The sequence below is a fragment of the Barbus barbus genome (assembly GCF_936440315.1).
Source record: "Barbus barbus genome assembly, chromosome: 35".
NCBI classification, from domain to species: Eukaryota; Metazoa; Chordata; class Actinopteri; order Cypriniformes; family Cyprinidae; genus Barbus; species Barbus barbus.
The window spans coordinates 24,912,496-24,930,990 of record NC_136763.1 but is presented as its reverse complement, the minus strand read 5'-3'; the positions used below and the strand labels follow the sequence as shown (position 1 = coordinate 24,930,990).

Below are 18,495 nucleotides of genomic sequence, written 5' to 3'. Positions count from 1 at the left end.
TAAACGGGCCCTCATATTACCTGATAGTGATGTGAGCAGACTGAGCCAGACGATGTGCTTTACTCTTCAAGCCGGTGTAAATCTGACCCATTTCTACAACACTCTCCAGCCCAACAACCTCCAGGAGTTTACCATTCATGTCTAAAAGTATAAATAGCATTTAGTGTAAAAGATTATCAGAATTGATGATGTTGACATTTTGCCAACAAGGGCATCATCAAACAAACATGAATTATACAGTATTTTAAATCCATAAATAAAGTAAATGACCCTATTTTATTAACAGACAGTTTTATTGTAAACTCACCAGTTCATCTCATTTAAAATAAAAAAATTTATTCTGACTTTAAAATGTAATAATTTTCTCTGAAACAACTTTATTTATCAGCTGAAGTTTTTTTACTCCCACAAATGTAAGCATAACAACTCTAGCATTTATGAAGGTCAACAAACAATGGTAAACTAACCCTCTTAAGTAAACATCTAACCTTAGAATTGTTGATGAGTTCTTTTTTAATTGTAATAAGCATTTGTTTACCCTGTGAGCACATCTCAAGAGCATCAGGGTCAACAGTGACCTCCTGCCACTTCTTCAGTTTCTCAGTACTTTGTTTCTCCCCACAGGTTTGAACCACCGTGCATGCTGGGAATGTTCAGGACAGCAATGCCCTCCAATGAGAATCTGCTCAGTTCGACTGGAACTCCACAACACTACAGTTCATCAAGCTCATTTTGAAACACCGCATTGAGAGCGAAAAATGAGACATGTGGCAAAAATAAGACAAGAGACAACTATATAAAGAAACTACTTGTCAGGACAACCATAAATGTCAGTTTTGTCACTTTTTTTATCTGGGCAAATTTTTAATTACTATTTTTGTACGCAAGAATGTTTTAAAGGTGGGGTATGCATTTTTTCAAAAACGTTTTAGAAAATGAGTCGGGGCCGAGTACTAAAACAAGCTTGTAGCCAATCAGCAGTAAGGGGCGCGTCTACTGATGATGCAGAGGAGATAGCACTCAGTGCACATGACGGACATTATCTGAGCCGAGTGATGACAGAAAGATAGAGATGGCGGATAAAAAACAAAAGAGGAAAATGTCTGCGGAACAAAAGAAGGCTTACACGGTGTCTACACTGGACGCGACAAAGCGACCATTGAAAATCATTTGAAATTTGTGTCAATACGTCATAAATAGAACTCATCAAGTAATCAGCAGTTTACTGTCGGGATTTGTTGTTTCGCAGCGCAGCGTCCAGTGTAGACAGCATCACTGATTATAATGAGTTCTATAGTCCAGTGTAGACACAGTGTTACGATAAGGCAAGAAGTAGGACCCAAGGAGCGGGAAGGCCTGCGAACGGGCGCCGATCGCTTTGTTTGTTCTCGATAGGTGAGTAACATTGGTTTTGCTTTGTTTCACAGAACGTTGTCATATGTATGTAGCGGAGCTATCAAAATAGGGGTGAGTGTCACGAGTCTGATCTGTTTTTGTTTAACTTTAGAGTAAGAAAAGTCAGTGGAAATCTTGTTCAAATATTAAACATAATAATTTTAAAAATCTTTTACCTCAATGGTGAGACATTCTTTGAGGTTCCTGCAGGAAGCTGAAATGGTCTCAGATGTTGTGAGTTGAAAATACCACAGCTTATTTCTGTCTCTTTGATGTCATAAAACAGATAAATGTAGGAAAGTTGGAACTAAAATGAGCAATAAATGCAAAAAACATTGTCAAAAGACAATATACTAAGCACATTTCAGATCCTGACCTACTGTTGAACTTCTGTGGATGCTTCTCTCTCATAACATGAAACTGGTGTGCGATAGATCCATCCTGTTGAAGGAACCACTGAAATTACTGACATGAATACAATACACCTGCCCATTACAGAAAAAGAGTCCCTCCATTCTAAGAGCCAAATGACTCCACATCCATCAAGAGGTAATTAAAAAGGCACTCACCACACCAACAGAGAAATAGATGTTGATTATGTCATTAGGCACTGGGTCGCCCTCGTCTGCCATATCCACAGGAATGACTTGCAAACTCCAGCGATCCAGTGACCAATTTTATTGGAGGGTCCTCCAGAAGTAGGAAATGTACAGTAAGTATGACCAGTGTTGGGAAGGTTACTTTGGAAATGTAATTGGTTACAGATTACCCTATTTAAAATGTAATAAGTAGTGTAACTTTTTCATTTACATGATTAAAGTATTGTAACTGATTACATTTGATTACTTTTTGATTACTTTTCTCATTTCAATTGTTAATCATTTTGAAACCAAACCAGGCAGGGTTAACCTTACAGTAGTACTCAACACTGATTACTGTAATACTTTACCTCCTTCACTTGAATTAAGATTATAAAAAAATTATTTTAAAGCACAGCAACAACAAAATCAGACTTTCGCACCTCTTTTTACTTTGAGATCGCTCTCAGGTTAAACACAGATTTAAAAGCATAACAAGTCTCATAGTTTAATAGCTGTGACAGGAAACACTGGCATCTAATGATGCTTTTGAAAAAGATTAAGCATATACACAAGCCCAAATAAAGGAAAATAAATCAGTTTTCATATATGCATGTGTGCTATTCTGTCCTAAACTCCTGAAACACTGGTGTCTCATATGCAATTTAGGAAAGTTAATTTAAGTTACTGTAATTAAATCTTTATGTGGGTGGGTATGTGTGTGTGTGCGTGTGAGTGTGTGTGCATGTTTATGTGGTTTATGAGGACACAAATGTGTATAATGACATGGGTATGACAGAGGTATTACAATATGAAGGTGGTTTATGAGGACACTGCCTATGTCCCCGTAATTCAAAAGGCTTAAAAAACATACTAAATGGTGTTTTTTTGAAAATCTAAAAATGCACAAAGTCTCCTGTGAGGGCTAAGTTTAGGTGTAGGGTTGGTGTAGGCCAATAGCACACACAGTTTGTTCAGTATAAAAACCATTACGCCTATGGAGAGTCCCCATAAACCACAAAAAACAACGTGTGTGTGTGTGTGTGTGTGTGTGTGTGTGTGTGTGTGTGAAAGAAAATTCAGATGTAACCCCCTTTTTAATCATTAACATTTCCATAAGTAACTGTATGAATATTTTTCTAGTAACTGTAACTAATTTGAAATAAAAATACATGTATTTTGTAATTAAATTATGTAATTCCGTTACATGTAACTAGTTACTCCCCAACACTGAGTATGACTTATATTTTTTCCCTGTCAGCTGCTATTTACATTCAACTCAGCGTAGTGTTTTAGTGAGTCTGATAAAGTACAGCTTCACAGCATGGGTAGAGTAATCGGTCACTTCAATTTCCCAACACATATTATGCATTTGTGTTTTTGTGCCAGCAACTTAATAAATCAATAGCTGGGTCTGAAATATTTACAAAGTAGATACTACATTTGGTTTGAAATTTACTTCACAACCTTAAAAAAAAAGCATGTCCCATATACAGTAGCATGGGTAATATGAATTCAATTTGTGGCAGTTCTGGCATATCATGGTTGGTTTCTTTAAAGTGTTAAAGTGAACAAGGTGTTCTTGTTATTATTAGTAGTAAGAACTCAATTGCATGACAGAGGTTGTCATGTGATATACTCACTCAGTGTAGCATCAAACATGTACATCATACATTACCAGCATGAAGAGAGCATGTGGAAATACCCCAGTTGATGCAGACAGTAATCATGAACTAGGCTGTTCAAGAGGAGACTCACCCCCTCCCCAGTGCAGACACCGTGCCAAATCATTTCCCGTCCCAAGAGCAAGGATTGCAACTGGAGGGCAAATCACCATATCAGCTTTATCTAAAGTAACAAACAAAAAAACAGGTCAGCTTAAATCAACTCATTTACTTAATTATTACATTATTAAATGCTGACAAACACATGCATTTATTGCATTTATGAGATTGTATTCTGTTAAATTTGTAATGCAATGCAAGATCGTTACTTTCGTATTGTGATGTACATCTCAGCTTATTAAAAAGAGGAAAAAAATGTAGGTGGGCCTTTATTGAAACAAAACAGGTGAGGTGAAAACAGAACGGTTAGTACCGAACAGTAGTGAGATTAACAAAGGCAGTGCAGATATAATAAGTCTTTGCAGATTGGAAGTGGCAACACAAAGAATACAATACTGACAAGTATATTGACAAGGCAACATGAACACAGAGATGAGAAAGACTGGAGTACTAAAGCCATATTTGAGGACCATTTGGGGACCATTTGTGTTTTACAGATACTTTACAATTTTATTCCCGTCCCAATCTGACACGTCTGTTTTTCTCACACAGCTTCTGTAATAATTCCAGAGCAAATTACCTACTGTTTTTCAGCAAACTGTGTCTGTGATTGCTGACAATATTTTTCACAATGCATTTCCTTGTGTGTTTTGGCCAACTGTTAAGTATGGCTACTGTAATTTCAGTGTCAGGTAAGATTACTCACCTTAATTGCACTCAATTACATAATGTTTTAATTACATATGTACCTTTACGAAAATTAAACATGGTTTCAATAAATAAATTACTTTATTAGTTTTTATTAGACTTTATTAAACTAACTGTACTAACTATGCTATAATAACCGTAGCTTAACCATGGCATCTGCACCTGTGGTTATACTAATGGTAATCAATCTGAATGACTACGCAATGCACGCAAACAGAGCATGTGAACTCTGCAATGCCCAGATGTACAAATCAGACCCTCCCACCTCAGTAATAAACATGGAGATGTTAGTCCTGTCCAAATTGGTACATAAAAAAAACAAAACAAAATCGCAGACATCGGTTGATAAGAATCAAAACTCAAAGTAGTTTAGAAAATTAGTCCCGTCCGAATAGGGCTAAAGACTGGATGACTAAGATGCAGAATACCAGGTAAGTTCATCAGGACACAATCTATAACATGTGCACAAATGAGTCCAGACGATGAGTGAGTCCGTGTTAAATAGCGTTCTTGATTGGCAGGTGATTGGTGACAGGCGTTGCTGATCAGTACACTGGTGAACATGGACTGTGACTGAGAGAGAGAACCCGGTGAAGCAGACAGTCCCCTCCACAGACCACTCCAGAGGACCAGAACCTCCCATGTCTGGGCCGACCCATCCATGATTCCCCCATCCAACTCAATCAGGGTGAGATGGAGGAACCGTGTAGAAATTGTTCAGCAGAGTCGGATCCAGGATGTCACCTCGAGGTACCTAGGAACACTCCTCAGGACCATAACCTTCCCAGTCAATGAGATACTCAAAATGATTCCTCTGATGCCGTGAGTCCAGGATCTCACGGACAGCACAGGACTGGCCTATCGTCTAGAAGCTGCACGGGAGGAGGATTGTTAGGCCCATCAAGCTCAGTGAAGGGGACAAAGAAGGATGATAAGGTTTGAGGAGTAACACATAGAATGTGGGTGCAATATGGTAGTATCCTGGAAGGTGTAAATGGAAAGGTGGCTGGGCTGATTTGTTTCTCAAAAGTAAATGGACCAATATTGCAGGGAATCATCTTCTTGTAGGGCAGATGATGTCTGGGTGCTCAGGGTGCCTCAGGGCTCAGTTCTTAGACCACTTCTCTTCTCTGTTTACATGGCATCACTAGTTTCTGTCATTCAGAAACATGGCTTTTCATATCACTGCTATGCTGATGACAATCAACTCTACCTCTCATTCCATCCTGATGATCCAACGATAGCTGCTCGCATCTCAGCATGTCTAACAGACATTTCTTGCTGGATGAAGGACGATCACCTTCAACTCAACCTTGCCAAGACAGAACTTCTTGTGGTTCCACCAAACCCATCGTTTCATCACAATTTCACCATCCAGTTAGGCACATCAACCATAACTCCTTCAAAAACAGTCCCAGTCCTGCAGATTTGCTTTATTCAACATCAAGAAAATCAGGCCCTTTCTTTCGGAACATGCTTCGCAATTCCTTGTCCAAGCTCTTGTTCTGTCCAGGCTGGACTATTGCAGTGCTCTCTTGGCAGGACTTCCAGCCAGTTCTATCAAACCTTTACAATTAATCCAATTTCGCTCATTAATAAATTTAATGAGCCAAAAAGAATGCAAGTCACACCTCTGTTTATCAATTTGCACAGGCTAGTGGCTACCAATAGCTGCTCGCATAAAATTCAAGGCATTAATGTTTGCCAACAAAACCACCACTGACTCTGCACCCCTTTACCTAAATTCATTACTTCAGACTTATGTGCCTCTAGAAGCTTGTGTTCTGCAAGTGAACGGCTCTTTATGTGCCATCCCGAAGAAGCACAAAATCACTTTCACTGACTTTTAAATGAAATGTTGCCTCCTGGTGGAATGACCTGCCCAACTCAATCAGAGCAGCTGAGTCCTTAGCCATCTTCAAGAATTGGCTAAAAACACATCTCTTCCATCTGGTCACATCAAGGAGTGGATTTCATTACTGACATGCCCCTTTTAGACTTGCGCACTATTCATTTACTAACTGCTTGTTTTCTTAAAAAACAAACAAAAAAAAAACACTAGCTTCTCTATTCTTTTTGTATTCTATCTACAGGTGCATCTAAAAAAATTTGAATATCAAATATTCTAGATTCATTACATGTAAAGTAAAACATTTCAAAATTTGTTTTGTTTTAATTTTGATGATTAGAGCTTACAGCTCATAACAGTCAAAAATCCAGTATCTCAATTTTAGAATATTTCCTAAAATAGATTAAAAAAAAAGGATTTGCCAAACAGAAAATTCACGTTCTTTAAAGTATGTTCATTTATGCACTCAATACTGATCCAATCATGAACTGAACACTGGTGAAGGAAAAAAAAAATAGGCCAAGCATTAACTTGCATTAACAAAATAGTTCAACCAAAAATTTAAATTTGCTGAAAATGTACTTACCCTCAGTTTGTTTCTTTATCGGAAACAAATTTGGTTAAATGTAGCATTACAGCACTTGCTCAGCAATGGATGCTCTGCAGTGAATGGGTGCCGTCAGAATTAGAGTCCAAACAGCTGATAAAAACATCTTGTGAAGCAAAAAGCTATGTGTTTCTTAAAAAATCATTAAGATGTTTTTAATTTTAAAATGTTGCTTCTGGCTAAAATATGAGTGATAAAGTCATCATGTTTGAATCAGAACATTAACATGCAGATCAAGTACCCTTTACAAGCAAAAACAGTCCAAAACGCTTATGTCAGTGGGTTTTGATGTGAGGAGACAACAGGAGATGGGCTTTTTCACAGGAGGAAAAGTTATTATGGATTATGGACTCATATTTTAGCCAGAAGCAACACTGTAAATTTAAAATTCCTTAATGCTAGATTTGTTTCTTACAAACACTACAAACGCTTCACAAGAAGTTAATTGATGAACTGGAGTGATGTGGGTTACTTGTGATGTAAAGGACAGGTCTTGAGGTCTTACCCCGTTGTTTAAAATACACTGGTGATGGACAGGTTTATTGAGACCTTACTCTTTTGTGTAAAACACATTGGTTATTGTATTTTGTTTTTATTATTTTACTTCTTTTCTGTGAATGCACACATGTATTTATCTTCTGTAAAGCACCTTGTAAACAATGTTTTAAAAGGTGATATACAAATAAAGCATTACTTAATTTTATCAGCTATTTTGGACTCATATTCTGACGGCTTGCATTCACTGAAGATATCCATTGGTGAACAAGTGCTGTAATGCTACATTTCTCCAACTCTGTTCTCACGAGGAAACAAACTCATCTATGTCTTGGATAGCCTGAGGGTGAGTACATTTCCAGCAAATTTAAATTTTTGAGGGACATATTGCTTTAACGCCTTTTGTGAACAAATTTAACACATTAGCAATTAAATGTTACATAATGCAGAACATAATATGATATTAGCCAATATTAACATGCAGGTGTTACTGTATGGTACAATGTCATTTATGAACTGTGAAACCATTAGATGTTCTTTTTATTGTTTCTCACCCCTATCTCTGATTTGGACCTGACAAAGGTCCTGACACACGTTGTGCTGTTTTTGTTGGCACAGCTGCTGTGGACGGTGTATTTTCAAACTAGAAATCAATACAAGAAGGGGCAACACTGACAATGTCAATAAATTACAAAAAAGCCACAAGTAAGGGCATGTACAAAGACACTTGACAAGGGTATTCTTATTATGCTCTGAAATCAGACAAGATAAGGCCGTACATAATAAATTCAGTGTCACAAGCCCAAAAATGTTTCAGAATGATTTTTTTCCCCAGCTGATGAACAATAAAAACACTGACAGCCAATCAGAATCCATTCTGCTTTAAAGAGTTCGAGCATTTAAAGCGTCAGATAACAAAACAGCAACATGCTTGTAATGAACAGTTGGTCTGGAGGCTAATATATAGCTATCTTATAAATATCTTGATAGATAACATTCTTGGTGTGAACAGACCTTAAAGCTGTACATTGATATTAAATATGCTCATGAATTAAATTTATTATAATAAATGTTAATTATAACCTATTTTAAGAGGAGATCACTGGGCATGTTACTAGGCTAATTTGAACCTAAGTAAGCTACAATGGGAATTAAGAGGGAAGCATTACACAGAAATATCAAAATATACATAGACATATCAAAAAGTTACCTTGCTATCAAGAAGTTCATTGTCATCTTTATCATATAACTTGAAGGTGTCTGCCAAATAGGTGTTATAGAATTAATAATTTAATCTATAACATTCAATTACACTTGAAAACAAATGGCAAGTTTTTATAACAATTTAGATTATTAAAAAATTATTCAACTCATTTTACATTATATGCGGTATTAGTACATAGTATTAGTGATATTATCTACTAGAGATTTAAAGTCAATGAATGTCTTACACTCTAGTTTGTCTCGTGGATTTCCATCCTCCAATATGGAGAAGTAACAAGATACAGCTTTAAGAGAGACACGACCTGAAAGAAGAGATCAAAGATTGACAGCAAACAAATAACACTAAATATCAATGTAATGATCACCACAAAATAATAAAAAATTAAAAATTGGATTTCACTTTTCTGATTTTTGCAGCCCAAAATGACTAATTTGGTTGATATTTATAGCGTTTTTATTTTGTAATGTAACTGATTACATTTGATTACTTTTTAAAATGTCTAATGAATGTTTTTAACTGTTAATCGTTTTTAAAACTTTTATGCAGGCAGGGTTAATGTCAGAATTGCATCACTTTACTAAATAGCAGGAGCTATTCAAAAACAGGCAAAGGAGCAAATTAATTTTATTCAACATATCCTAGCTTTTTATAGAAAATATTCAGATATAACCCCCTTTGTAATCTTTAACATTTTCTTAAGTAACTGTAATTTAATTACACCTTTTTTTTCTCAGTAACTGTAATAGATTACGGTTACATTTACTTTGTAATTAAACTACGTAATCCCATTACATGCAACAAGTTACTCCCCAACACGGGTGAAAACCCACAAATAATCATTATGCACTTGTGCAATTTAATGTTAATGACAGTAAGAACACAATTACCTACTATAAATATATTTTTGTCCATAATTGCTGAAAAATATATTTCATAACAAAGAAGTGAGTTATAGATGCAGATGCTTGCATGCTGTCACCGCTGTACCTTTGAAATGATGAATTAATACTGTTTTCACTTTGTCAGGTATTGCATTTACTCAAAATATTAAAAAAGTGCATATGCTGTAGAACATTATCATATTGTCTTCTGCAATATAATATATGTAAACAAGGCGTTAGATCTCTCATGAAGTTTGGATGTGAAGAGGTTAGAAAGTGTATTTTGAAACATTTACTGAAATTCTGTAGTTCAAGATGACTGCTAACCATCTTTGGTGTGAAGACTTTGTTCGGGACAAGACTGCTCAGATCTTTGGAAATAAAGTAGAGACACTGGCAGAGATCAGCTGGAAAATCTTCAACCTCAAGATCATTCTTGAGGAACAGAGAAAATCCTGTTGCATCTATGTGCTTTAGTGAGGAAAATGCAAAGAGAATGTCATAAAATTAAACAATTCTTGGAAATTTTAGATTCATATTCAGCATTCTAGAAAGTAATCTGTCACTTGTCCTACACATTTTTTTCGTTAAAAGTATAGTTCACCCAAAAAAGAAAATTCTGTCATCGTTTAATGACTCAGTGACTTTTCATGTCTTTCCAAACCTGTGATAATGTTGTTGGACCCCACTGACTTTCACTGTATGGGCAAAAACTAATCTCTTTCTTCAGAATACAAAGAATCAGAAGAAAGAACGTTATACAGGTTTGGAACAACATTGAATGAATGAACATCATTCTGGGTGTGAACTATCCCATTTACACTAAGTTATATACTTAGGCTACTTTAAATTTAACCAGAATCTGGCTAAATATCAACCCCCCCCCCCCCCACACACACAAAAAAAAAAAAAAACTTATCATAGCATTTTTAACGTGATGATTATATTATTCATGGACAAATTTGGTGTGTTGATTACAAGACGTCTTTATTTCCACAAGTGAATAATTTCTGTAACATGCACTGTTAAAAATAAAAATACTAATAATAAATAATAATAAAAATTCGTTCAAGGGACTAAATTAAAGAAGCAGTTTTTCAAATAAATTAATAAATCCCGAGTTGCTTTAATTTATAACATTATTATATATTTTCACATCTGATTTAAAGTTGACTCTTTATGTTGTGACAGCGAGTGGATTCATATAAAAAACTATTTCAAAACGCACCCTAAACACACTTATTTTAATTAATCTTACCTGAAGAAGTCGAAAACTCGCTCGGATCAAATGACATTAGATATCTATCACATGTGGATTAACACGCATGTAACGCTATATTACAAGCACCGTACAGCTCAAGTCTCTAAAAAATGTATCTGTAAAACCCTGAATATTTTTCACATAAATCTTACACATTTTCATTTAACTCTTGCAGATAATTCAACTTTCAAATTATGTGTATGTTGTGCAGGTCGGATAACTACGTCATGACGTACGAAAAACATTGCGTCATGACGTTCTAGGAAAAATAACGTCCACCAGTGTAAGCGGTAGTTGAATTCCCACGTTAACTGTGATGATTGACAGCTGTCAGAACAGCTCGCGCCTTAAACAACATTACGAGCAGTGAGTCTGTTCAAGATTATTCACACAAAGTGCTGCAGATGACGAGAAAAAGTAGGCTACTATTAAAACAGAAAAGGCAGCCATAGCTCAGTGCTAACCAGTAAGTGTTTCATTAGTTCCCTGCTTGTGTAACGCTAGTATTGTGTTGCACGTGCATGTGTCATCACAGCGAAATTAATATTTGTTTGCCAAATTTTTTTTTGCATACATGCATCCTTAATTAGTGTTGTCTTACATGTGATTTGAACTAGTAAGTGTTGTGCATCAGTTTTTGCAGGATTTGGGCAGAAGCAGACTGATCATGAGCACTGAGACTCATGTGAAGGACATTAAACCTGGACTCAAGAATCTCAACGTCATCTTCATCGTGCTGGAAACAGGTGTCCAAACAACACATTACATGAAGTGCATGAACAAAAGGAAGAAAAATGAGAATAATTTAACTGCATTAACATTGGATTATTTAGCAGATGCTAAATCAGGAAAACCAAAAGCATTTGATCATACAGGAACCAACAATACTCAATTTCGAGAATAACCGGAGTGCATCTAATAATGGCTTAATGCATTATAGTAGCTCAGTCCCTTAAAAACAAGTTCTGTGATGGTACTATAGTACAACAGTAAACACTGTAAAACTTTGTAATATTTTAATAAATACCCTAGTGTTGTTTTATTTCCATATTCATCATGCACTCATGGTAATCCTTTGACTTTTTGTTACTGGCTCCATTTGTCCTTGACATTGTTACTTTTTAAAATATATTTAAGTATATTAATTAATGTAGTATAAATAAAAACTCCATGAAATTTAACTGCGGATATGGTTGCCTGAACTTTACCGCTAAAACTAAAAAAGACAAATATACAGTTATTGTATATTTTATTAACTGAAATAGTGTTAATATACCACATTACTACTTTTTAACCTATTATAATATTATTATAAAACATGACTCTACAATAATGCAATAAACACTGTAAATTATAATATTTTCTTTTGTGTGTTTAGCTATAAATACTGTAACGGTCGAATCATCTGGACTCTGAATCTTCTCTCATTCAAGGACGAGTGACGAAGACCAAAGACGGTCATGAGGTGCGCACATGTAAAGTGGCTGACAAGACGGGCAGCATCAGTATATCGGTTTGGGACGAAGTCGGAGGCCTCATCCAGACTGGTGACATCATCAGGCTTACCAAAGGGTGAGACTGTGATTGGTCATTGATACACATTGAAAGTCTATCAAACGTTTTCTTTCAGATATTTGAACATTATTATTATTATTTAGTCATTTAGCAGATGCTTTTATCCAAAGCGACTTACAAATGAGGACAACAGAAGCAATCAATTGTAGTATTAAAACAACTAAAAACAGACCCAGAACTAAAAGCTAAAACTTTATAAATACTACCTATACATATTTAAAAAAAATAAAGAAATTAAATAAAAATGACAAATACATACAAAATTTCAAAACTTAACATTTAAATGAAAAACAAAAAAATAAAGCTAAAAACAATTCAAAATATTAAAGAACAAAAGGTATAAGAGTATAATAATGATTCTAACATAACACTAAGACAAACACAAAACTATATATGTATATGTACAACCACACACATACATAAATACATACACATTTATAAATTCAATATATATATATATATAATTTCATTTCCATTTAGTTTGTTGAAGTATTAAAATAACCCAAATTAAATCAAACTTAATAAAAGACCTAGACAGACATAATAAATTCAGACATTATTTAACTAAAATTAAAATAGACAACAAATACAAATTACAACAGCATAGTTTATCAGTAATCGTAAGAAATAACACTGAGCCAAACACACATGATAAACACAACAACTTACACAGAAGTGAAACAAGTAGTAGAAAAGAGGAGAAATAAAAAGAGATACTTATATCCTTTGCTGGTGTCCCATCCCGGTGGAGTCGGTGGTCTTTACACTCTTCGGTCTTCACATGAGGAGGCCTTCACACGATAACTGCCGCGGTAAACTAAGCTTTTTTATACCCATCTAACAAAATACTAATTGAATTTAGCTGGACACACTTTCCTTATTTTTCCACAACAAATGTCCAAGCAGACACTGACAAGATACGCGACACAGAACGAGACCAAACGTGATATCAGCACGTCTCCACACACATATGCCGACTATACTCAAAAGACGCATTCATTCTGCAATAATATAAACAATCGATTGTAGTTTTATAATTTTATAGTAAATATTGCTAAAACTGTTGATATACAAGACTAAAAGTAAACGTTTACAGTCTACAGAACTATTTACAGTATATTTGTATTTTGCCGCAGTTATGCCTCAGTTTTTAAAGGCTGTTTGACGCTGTACACTGGAAGGGGAGGTGAACTGCAGAAGATTGGAGAGTGAGTTGATTATGATTATATTATTATTATTAAGAAGTTATTATTTAATCATTCATTTTTCTTGTAAATGTCAGTATAGTTATCATGGCAGACAGTATATTTATTTCAATATGGGTAGTTTTGCATTAAAAAACCTATACTAAATACAGACAAATATATATATTAATTAAACTTCATCTTGCCCAAAATATTTTATTTTGAATGAATTCATGTTTTGTATCCAATTTGTAAGATTCTGCATGGTATATTCCGAAGTGCCAAACTTTAGTGAGCCAAATCCAGAATATGTGCCCCAGACGAATAAAACGGTATGTCTAGATGTCTTTATAATTAATCAAATCATTATTAAAAACTTTGAACTGTTGGTCAAGGTAATTCACTTTGTTCTTGTTACCTGTCAGGGACTGAATGACCAGAACAGCATGAACAGCAGCACTGCTGCACCTGCAGGTATTATTTTAATGTGCAACATGTGCTTTTTACAGCTTTTGTAAGAATTATAAATCCTTAAGGGTTCCTAGTTATTTGATAATCCTATGTATATAATGTATTCCTTCAATATACTGGTCCACAGACATTTTTTACTCTTTTAAGGGAATGACACTCCCAATGGAATTGGGGTGAATTCTCAAGGCTCTGGCAACTCTACTAATCCACAGCCGGGTGGACGAGCAAGTAGTGGAAATGGAAACAGGTCGACACCAAGTCAAGGTGTGGGAGGAAGTACTGTGAGCAATGGCAAGGAGACACGGCGAACGGTCAAAAGATGATTTCGTTCAACTATGAATCAGAATACAGTAATAATTTCAAAATGCTATTTGTCATGTCTCATTTGGAGACATATATTGGTGAACTATGAGCTTAATGCTTATATGTATATATACACACATATATATGTTGGCCATGGACCACAAAACCAGTCATTTGGGTAAATTTTTGGAAATTGAGATTTATACATCATCTGAAAGCTGAATAAATATGCTTTCCATTTATGTATGGATATGACGATGTTTGTTATGATAGGACAATATTTGGCTGAGATACAACTATTTGAAAATCTGGAATCTGAGGGTACAAACAAAATCCAAATATTGAGATAATCGCCTTTAAAGTTGTCTGAATTAATCCTTAGGAATGCATATTACTAATCAAAAATTTACAGTAGGAATATTTACAGTAGGAAATTTGGAATGGAATGAAGATTTTCTTAATATTTACTTAATCCTTTACTTAATATTCTAATGATTTTTGGCATAAAAAAATCAATAATTTTGATCCATACAAAATGGCTTTTTTTTTTTTGACAAAATTATTGGCTATTGCTACAAATATACCTGTGTGACTTGTGACTGATTTTGTGGTCCAGGATCACACACACACACATATATATATATATATATATATACACTCACTGGCTACTTTATTAGGTACACCTTGCTAGTACCGGGTTGGACCCCCTTTTGCCTTCAGAACTGCCTTAATTCTTTGTGGCATAGATTCAACAAGGTGTTGGAAACATTCCTCAGAGATTTTGGTCCATATTGACATGATAGCATCACGCAGTTGCTGCAGATTTGTCGGCTGCACATCCATGATGCGAATCTACCGTTCCACCACATCCCAAAGGTGCTCTATTGGATTGAGATCTGGTGACTGTGGAGGCCATTTGAGTAAAGTGAACTCATTGTCATGTTCAAGAAACCAGTCTGAGATGATTTGAGCTTTGTGACATGGTGCATTATCCTGCTGGAAGTAGTCATCAGAAGATGGGTACACTGTAGTCATAAAGGGATGGACATGGTTAGCAACAGTACTCAGGTATGCTGTGGCGTTTAAACAATGCTCAATTGGTACTAAGAGGCCCAAAGTGTGCCAAGAAAATATCCCCCACACCATTACACCACCACCACCAGCCTGAACCGTTGAGACAAGGCAGGATGGATCCATGCTTTCATGTTCTTTACGCCAAATTCTGACCATCTACCATCTGAATGTCGCAGCAGAAATCGAGACTCATCAGACCAGGCAACGTTTTCCAATCTTCTATTGTCCAATTTTGGTGATCCTGTGTGAATTGTAGCCTCCGTTTCCTGTTCTTAGCTGACAGGAGTGGCACCTGGTGTGGTCTTCTGCTGCTGTAGCCCATCTGCTCCAGGGTTCGACGTGTTGTGCGTTCAGAGATGGTATTCTGCATACCTTGGTTGTAACGAGTGGTTATTTGAGTTACTGTTGCCTTTCTATCATCTCTAACCAGTCTGCCCATTCTCCTCTGACCTCTGACATCAACAAGGCATTTTCATCACACAACTGCTGCTCACTGGATATTTTCTCTTTTTCGGACCATTCTCTGTAAACCCTAGAGATGGTTGTGCGTGAAAATCCCAGTAGATCAGCAGTTTTTGAAATACTCAGACCAGCCCGTCTGGCACCAACAACCATTCCACGTTCAAAGTCACTTAAATCCCCTTTCTTCCCCATTCTGATGCTCGGCTTGAACTTCAGCAAGTCGTCTTCACCACATCTAGATGCCTAAATGCATTGAGTTGCTGCCATGTGATTGGCTGATTAGCAATTTGTGTTACCAAGCAATTGAACAGGTGTACCTAATAAAGTGGCCGGTGAGTGTGTGTGTGTGTGTATATATATATATATATATTTGTTCAACTCAATGGATTGTCCAGTCTTGTAAATTCACATGTTTTTTATAGCTATTATAGTTTCTAGCCCAACTTCTACTCAAATTTTGATTATAAGTTTCAACATTAATACGTTTTTTAAGTTATAGTGCCCTCTAAGACCAGAATCTGATCACATTTTATATGTTTCCCCAAGAGCCCCATAAGTTTTGATTTAGAATATTGCTTAGCTGTAAGTTAGTAATTTTGGGGTAAGGCTGACAAATTTCCATAAAAATGTAGAATTAACAAAGAATTAACACATCCTGTGATGAGTTTTGGAAACAACTACAGCTAAACATTTATCAAGCTAGAAATGGAAAACTTATGTGATCAATGATTGCAATTTGATAAGAGAGCTTCTTGGATTCCTAAACAATCTGATGTTTCACATGAGACCCACTCCAATTTCATAAACAGTTTACATTATAATTGTTGTCCGTCGCAAAGGATTTTTTAAACAGAAAAGCCAAATAAAAAGAAGCTGTAAGAACATTTATTCCTAAACACTGAAAACATGTGACCATTAAAACATTTTTATTTGAAGATTTTCAGCTATATTTTGCCAGAAAATTCTGATATAAATAAAAGGAATGGAAAAAAACTTGAAGGTTTGTTTAAACTCTTTTTCCCCTCGTTTTTTTTTATGCTTTGCTGATATGACATTGACAAACATTACAAAAGATGAGATGAAATAGTGTCTAAAGCAATGATTGTTCACCATGATGACACCATGATAAAGGTTGAAAGGCCAAAACTGGAAAATAATGTGAAAGGCAGTGCCTCTGTTACACTATGACTGGCTGATTATCTTAGTGTGCTAATGCTCATCTATCCTATTCATAATAGGTCAGAAAACTGGCCACAATGGGTCAAAGTGGAGGAATGTAGGGACTAATTGTGGAGCCAACCAATGACTGTAACTCAGCAACTGTAATATCAGCAATTACATATATTAACAGTACCAGGAATGAAGAACTAAACTTATCAAGAACAGGATTAGGCACCCTGATCTACTGTATACTGTATAAAGTGCTGTTGATGTGTTTTGAAAGACGCATTTTCCAGACACTTCACATCAGTTCACGTGGCATTTCACGGTGTAATGGAAAATGTGACCGTTCCTTAAGGCACATGGGATTTAATGTGCCTTTAACCTGCAAACTGTATAATTTGTATTCCAATATAAATTTCTCCACATTTCATAATTCTACCATACTTTAGTGGTTTGAACCACAAAACTTTTGATCACTAGCTAAGAACCACTAGCTATTGAATTATGTTTGTGCACCTGCAAATCTTATGACTGTGGAGTGACAAGCATCAACACAGGTGCAAGCACAGTAGCACGGCCAGCTAAGGTTATGTAGTAACGAAGATGTTATATACTAATGGAGTTGCTGTAAAGTACCTTTGGTACATGACCTTACAGTGAGTGGGCCCAAACTCAAGGCAGGAAGTGCTCACTTACAGCATTTGGAGGTCTCCTACTCACTTGACCAAAGCCAACAGGAGGGAGGTCTTGAGCGAAGGGGACTGATCAGTTCAGCCATCAGAAGTGGATTGAACAGGGGACCTCTGAGGGCCCTGACCATGGACAGGTCTGGGACTGTGTAGAGGCGAGGTGGTTTCAGCCTTCTAGCCCCCTTCAGGAACTTGACTATTAAATCAACTGGAATATAATAGCCCGCAATAGCTGCCACATATAACTTGAGCGTGGATGGGGTGCGGCCCGCATCTAGCAGCACTGGCACCAGTGCAGGTCCACTAAAAGGATCAGTCCTCCCTGATTCATCTGACAACCTGAGGGAGCAGAGCTACCAGGGGAAAGGCATAAAGGTGCAAATGTGGCTACTTGTGGGCTAGCATGTCCTTCTCCCTGGAAAAGAACACTGGGCACTGAGAGTTCTCTTCTGAAAACTTCTGTTTGCCCGTAGATGCTCCAAATCATCTGAACCGTCTGGTGGTGGAGTCTGGCCCCTGGTTCAGTTTGCCCAGCATGTGCACTGCTCTCAGAGAGCAGAGGTTGTGCTATGCCCTCAGTAGGAGGCGCTTCCTAATCCCCCGATTTTAACTCACCGAAATTGCTGACAAATGGCCGAAATCAGAAGCAAATCAGTGCTCGTTCACGTGAGTGACAATCACGCAGTGTGAATTATAAAAGACACGATCTAAGAAAATCGCAGACACGTTGCCGACGCCCATAAAATATTTGGCATGCTAAATATTTGGACCTGTCGGCGATTCAAAATCC

General features: G+C 36.3%; 1 protein-coding gene across 1 annotated transcript; it reads left to right on the top strand.

The window, feature by feature from the left end:
• The first annotated feature begins 11,026 nt into the window (after positions 1 to 11,026).
• LOC306854982 (SOSS complex subunit B1-A-like) lies at positions 11,027 to 16,859 on the top strand. Its single transcript, XM_079393344.1, has 7 exons — positions 11,027 to 11,249; positions 11,418 to 11,529; positions 12,217 to 12,355; positions 13,495 to 13,566; positions 13,799 to 13,874; positions 13,968 to 14,016; positions 14,161 to 16,859. The coding sequence occupies exons 2-7, from the start codon at positions 11,451 to 11,453 to the stop codon at positions 14,334 to 14,336; spliced, it is 591 nt and encodes a 196-aa protein (XP_079249470.1). The 5' UTR covers positions 11,027 to 11,249; positions 11,418 to 11,450; the 3' UTR covers positions 14,337 to 16,859.
• Positions 16,860 to 18,495: the final 1,636 nt, after the last annotated feature.